Source organism: Triturus cristatus, chromosome 10 (genome assembly GCF_964204655.1).
Source record: "Triturus cristatus chromosome 10, aTriCri1.1, whole genome shotgun sequence".
In the NCBI taxonomy this organism is placed as follows: Eukaryota; Metazoa; Chordata; class Amphibia; order Caudata; family Salamandridae; genus Triturus; species Triturus cristatus.
In genome coordinates this window covers 1,185,153,369-1,185,158,821 of record NC_140593.1, presented here as the reverse complement: position 1 = coordinate 1,185,158,821, position 5,453 = coordinate 1,185,153,369, and the positions used below count along the sequence as shown (strand labels likewise).

The window sequence follows — 5,453 nt, the reverse complement described above, 5'->3', positions numbered from 1 at the left end:
CATGGCTTGGCACCAATGCATCACCTACATCCGAAGAGATCAAGGACAACGCATCGCCTCTTCGGCTCCACGCTTTGGGCCTCGGTCGACTGCGTAACAAGGGACTTTGTAGCGGGACATGGATGGTCCCTGTATCCAACTCGCACTATATCGAGGTTGACCTGAAGTTTTGGATTTGGTCCCGTCTAGCACAACCAGATTGCCCCGGTTGGCGCTTTATGCTTTTAAGCACTATATTTCAAGATATTCTTTAAAAATTCTTAACTCTGGTTCTACTTAATAGATTTTTGTTGTTTCTCTATTGTTGGTTCATTAAATTAAACTCTGTTTGTCTAACTAGGTGTGTTTTTTTGTGTGGTGTTACCACTGTTTTTCAGTTTGAAGTGTTGCACAAGTACTTTACACACTGCCTCTTAATTCCCCTAGAGTAGCCTGTGAAAAAGAGTGGTTTGATATGTAAAGGGATTGCATAAGATTTTGTTGCAGAGGGAAAAATGCAAAAGACAAGCATAATGAATAATATGTTAGAAACAGAAAGTATGTATAGATGCACCAGTAAAAGAGAGATGCTGCATTCTATTCAGAAGAAGATCTGCCAATGGTCTTTCTCAAAGCCTCTTTCACCTGCTTGTTTCTCAGGCTGTAGATGAAAGGATTCAGCATTAGGGTGACAACAAGGTACATCACAGTCACTACCTTGTCTTTTCCGAGCGAGTAGGTGGATGTAGGGCGGATGTAGATTAAAAGAATTGTTCCATAGTACAGCGCAACAGTGATGAGGTGGGAGGAGTAGGTGGAGAAGGCCTTATGCCTCCCCTCACTAGAACGCATCCTCAAGATGGTGGCAATTATGTTCACATAGGAAACAACTACAGAAAGAATGCAGGCCATAGTAATGGCTGAACCTTCAACTAAGAGTAAGAGCTCGTTGGTGGTGGTGTCGGAGCAGGAGAGCTTAAGCAGTGCTGGGACGTCGCAGAAGAACGGCCACCAAGTAGTGCAAAGGGTTGCAGATGGCGACGTAGCAATCAAAAGCCATCACTCCAATTAAGATGATCTCCATCCCAGCAAATAGAACAAGAAAGAACAACTGGGACATGCAATTGACAAATGAGATAGTCTTCCGCTCTGAGATTATGGTGATCAAAAGCTTAGGGACAATGACTGTCATGAGGCAGAGGTCAACCAGCGATAGGTTCCTGATGAGGAAGTACATAGGTGTGTGAAATTGAGAGTTAACAGTAATGAGTCGGATGATGGTACCATTCCCCAGCACTCCAACCAGGTACATGGCCAAGAATAGAGCGAATAATGTGGTTTGCAGTTGTGGAACATCGGATAGGCCCAGGAGGATAAACTCTGTCAGTATAGTTGAGTTGTGGGAATCCATTTCTATTTCAAGCCTCAAGTCCCTGTAGGAGAAATAGAACAGACATCTGCTAATAAGGGGAACAGCCATTACAACGCGGTTATTACCACGCTGTGCAGTTACATCGCATGCGTTACAACGCATGTGATGTTACAACGCTATGCCATTACAACGCAAGTCTGTACATCAACTTGCGCTAGATGGCGTGCTAACATTAAAAATAGTGTAGTTTACTATCCCAACACCTTCCCTACTGTTAAGTGGACTGGAGTTGGAATAGTAAATTACACATTTTTAATGTCAGCACGCCATCTAGCGCAAGTCGATGTAAAGACTTGCGTTCTAATGGCATAGCGTTGTAACATCGCATGCGTTGTAACGCATGCGATGTAACTGCACGCGTGGTAAAAACCCGCGTTGTAATATCGTACATCCGCTAATAAAGAATGGGGATGAGAACAATACACTGGGAAAGGATGAGTGTACAACTTGCGTAGTTTAACTACTTCAATAGGACAGAAAAACCAATCCAGCAGAAGGTTACCCTACCTCCTCCTCACAATTCAGCAGCAGCTTCTGTCAACTTAAATGAAGAGTCCTGAGAGGGAGAACTTGGTCTTCCAAATTGACAGTCTTTATATGGCAGGAACATGAGCAGTTCACTGACAAAATATCCTCTCTCAAAATATCACCCTACCAAAATATTGTGACCAAAATATCGTTGTCAAAAATACTTTCATCCTATTCTCATACTAGTAAGTACATAAAAAATTTGAAAAAAAATATTGAAGTACTGGGTTATTTAGGAACCCAGCGGTGCCAGGGGTAGCACCCTATGACTTCGAGTTCTTCCTGTCTTGGACCACAGAAACACAGAGTCTTGCGGTGGCGTCAAAGATCGTTTTATTAATGACTGCAGCCAGTAACAGCAATCCTAGAAGTACACACGGGTATGTTCTCAGGAGACTGCTCAATCTTACAGAAACGGTCTTCTCCTTATATACAAAATATCATGCTTCAGGCACACATTCCTCGTTTTACGATATGGTCATTCAAATGTATTCATTACAAACGAAAAGGCAGCGTCATGATGACCATCCCACATTTCAGTTCAGCCAGCCCACAATTATTTACCCAGCGAGGCTCAGATCCCTCATCGGATATCGTCAGACCCCAATAAACACGGACACCTCTTGCTCGTAAAACAGCCATAAAGCAGGAAGAGTCAGGTGTGAAAGTGATTAGCCGGAGGCTTGTGTGGGATGCAAAAGGCTTTATGGTGTGTGAAACCCTGATGCTAAGCACAGGTGGCCGTAGGAAGGGGAACTCGTGAGACCGGACTGTCCTCGGGTAGTGGCGCCAAATCGCACAGGTCACAGAGAAGTCAATAGAAGGCCCATGTGTGCTGAAGGCCTGTGCACGTCCTTAATGTGCAGCCTATGTGAGGGCAACCATAAGATGGCTACCGCTCTAAATAAAAACATTGCAATGTTAAATACATATCATAAGTAACTACAAATATTATTATAATTAAAAACAAAATATATTCTCAACAACTAACAAGTAAGATATTATTTACATTTTAAGAACTCAACACAATTAACACATACAATATTAACATACGTTTTATAAAAATAATATTTAAATTTAAATTTGTTATAAATTAAGTTAAATTCTACCCTAAACTTCAACAAATATCACTTATCCTAAAATGTAATTTTAAATAATATTGTTCACACGTTACATATTTAATTATTACTTCAAAGAATAACAATATAAATGTATTCCTAAAATAATTGTAGTTACTTACCACCCCACCAGTTATCCTTACAAAATCCAATGCACCCAAACATATCAATTACAAAATTATTATTTTCAACATTTTCATAATTAAATCTTGATTGAATATTTATTATTTTATTTATTTATTTGTTTTATTTTTTGATCCTCATCGCACCTGCAGATTTAAAAAGCCATCATACCTTCCAACTGGGCACCCCATGGCTAACTGCATTTGCCTAGATCAGCCCGACCAGCCCCGGGTAGTAAGGGCCTGGTGTAATCATAGGACCCGAGGGATAGACCAACAAATTTCCATTTACTCTCAAAAAGGAAAAACTAATCAAAATTCCCGAACCCAGCTCAGCAGAGGCTGCCAGATATTAGTTGATGTTTCACTGTTCCCCTCTTGCTCTAATCGTGCCATAGCAAAAGAGGCTTTGAGCCAGTCTTCTCTGTTCCGGGAAATGGGGTCTTTCCAATGTATGCATAGCTCCCTCCGAGCAAGCAATATCAGGTATAACATCAACCCCCCTATGGAACTGTGATAAAGCCAAGTTAGTTGAACCCTTGCCCCTGAAGAACACCAACGGGAGGTTAACCTCGATGTTAACTTCAAAGATACCCGAGAAAGAATCGCCCACATTTTTCTAGTATGATTTTAGCTCCGGGCACTCGAAGAAGATATGGATATCCTCTGCATTGGGTAGTCTACACCTGGGACATTTAGGAGGGGGGCGAATTTGGCTATTCTGGCCGGGGTATAGTATAATCGGTTAACGATGAAAGAATTATTCTTTTTTAAGCTAGCTGGTTTGATGTATTTGTAGAGTAATTCTAAAGAAGGCTCAAAAAGATCTTCAGTGTTGGGCTCAAGGGGAGATTGGTTCCAGACCGATGATTGGGGTGGGAGGTCCGTATCTTCTGCATCGAGAAACCTCATATACCACATGGATATCTCTTTCTTTTTTGGCTGAACGATTTGCAATAACCGCTCTAATTCCCAGTCACCCCTTACTTCGCCAACTTCTGCCTCGTACCATGATTTAAGTTGAAGATACTTAAACTTAGAGAGAGCAGGGCCTATTTTAGCTCTTAATACCTCCCATGGAAGAATTCCATCTATATCCATCAAGTCAGTCCACATAGCCACACCTACTCTCTTAATTGGTACCGTCAGACTATCTCTAAGGCAGAGTGGAGTCCCAGGGGTCATTTTTCATGGCCCGGCGAGATCTCGGGATCCATATGACACGGCTCGAATTAGACCTATCTTTAAGCGGGTCAAGGAGTATATTAAAATCGCCTCCTATAAGCAAGGGGGGAGTCACCAGTTTAGCTTGCAACTTACAGATATATGAGGGGTCGTCCAAGTCGGGGCCATAGTAGGAAGAACAAGCTATATCTAATCCCCCAAAGTCCATCTGGGCCACTATCAATCTCACTGTTTGATCCGTCTGAACAGATTTAATTACACAGGGGGCCCCTCTCTTCACCACAATTGCAACACCTCTACTATTGATTTATTGTTGCGAAAAACAAAAACAATTTATCCAAGGGATTTTGGAAAAAATTGAACGAGATTCTGCAGAGGTCAAATGAGTCTCTTGTAAAAGAAAGACCTGGGCTGGGGAGAATTCTAGGTAGTTAAATATCAGCCTTTGCCTGCGTGGGCACCTTAGACCGTTCACGTTCCAAGAAATAAAGCTGACTTTACTGTCCTTTTTAAAGTTTCCTGCCATCAACTAATGAACCCCTGTCTCCAACTAGACAGCATTTCTTAAAATACAAATGAGATGAATGAATGAATAAGTACTTGTAGAGCGCATGGCTGCCAAAGGCCTCCCAGCGCTAGTGACAAAGCAACATGCCGATAAAGGAGCATCAAGGGAACAGCAGGGTCTTCAGAGATTTACGGAAGGAGGAATGATTGGTCTCAAGCTGAATACTGTCTGGGAGTTGATTCCAGCTCTTCGCTGAGATGGTGGAGAACATCCGCCCCCCGCTACGGGCTTGATACACTCTCGGGACTACTGCGAGACGTTTCGTTTCTGAGCGTAATGTTCTATTGGGAAGGTAGGGGGTAATGATAGTTCTTAGGATCGGAGGTGCCCTCGAAGACATCACCTTGTGAGCAATGCAAAGGGCCTTAAACTGAATTCGTTCTGCACTGGCAACCAATGCAGAGAGACAATCAGGGGCTTTGCTGATGTCCGATAAGGGGCCTGCAATAAAGAACGGGCAACACAGTTTTGCACCATTTGAAGTTTTTTTATAGCGGCGCACGAAGCTCCAAGGTAAATCA

At 42.4% G+C, this 5,453-nt stretch overlaps 1 protein-coding gene across 1 annotated transcript; it reads right to left on the bottom strand.

The window, feature by feature from the left end:
* Positions 1-955: 955 nt before the first annotated feature.
* LOC146796981 (olfactory receptor 7D4-like) lies at positions 956-1,459 on the bottom strand. The gene has a single exon (XM_085631484.1). The coding sequence runs from the start codon at positions 1,457-1,459 to the stop codon at positions 956-958; it is 504 nt and encodes a 167-aa protein (XP_085487610.1).
* Between the last annotated feature and the right edge of the window lie 3,994 nt (positions 1,460-5,453).

What these genes read in the sequence shown, in the direction of transcription:
- LOC146796981 (XM_085631484.1), bottom strand. Translation starts at nt 1,459, where the DNA reads ATGGCTGTTCCCCTTATTAGCAGATGTCTGTTCTATTTCTCCTACAGG.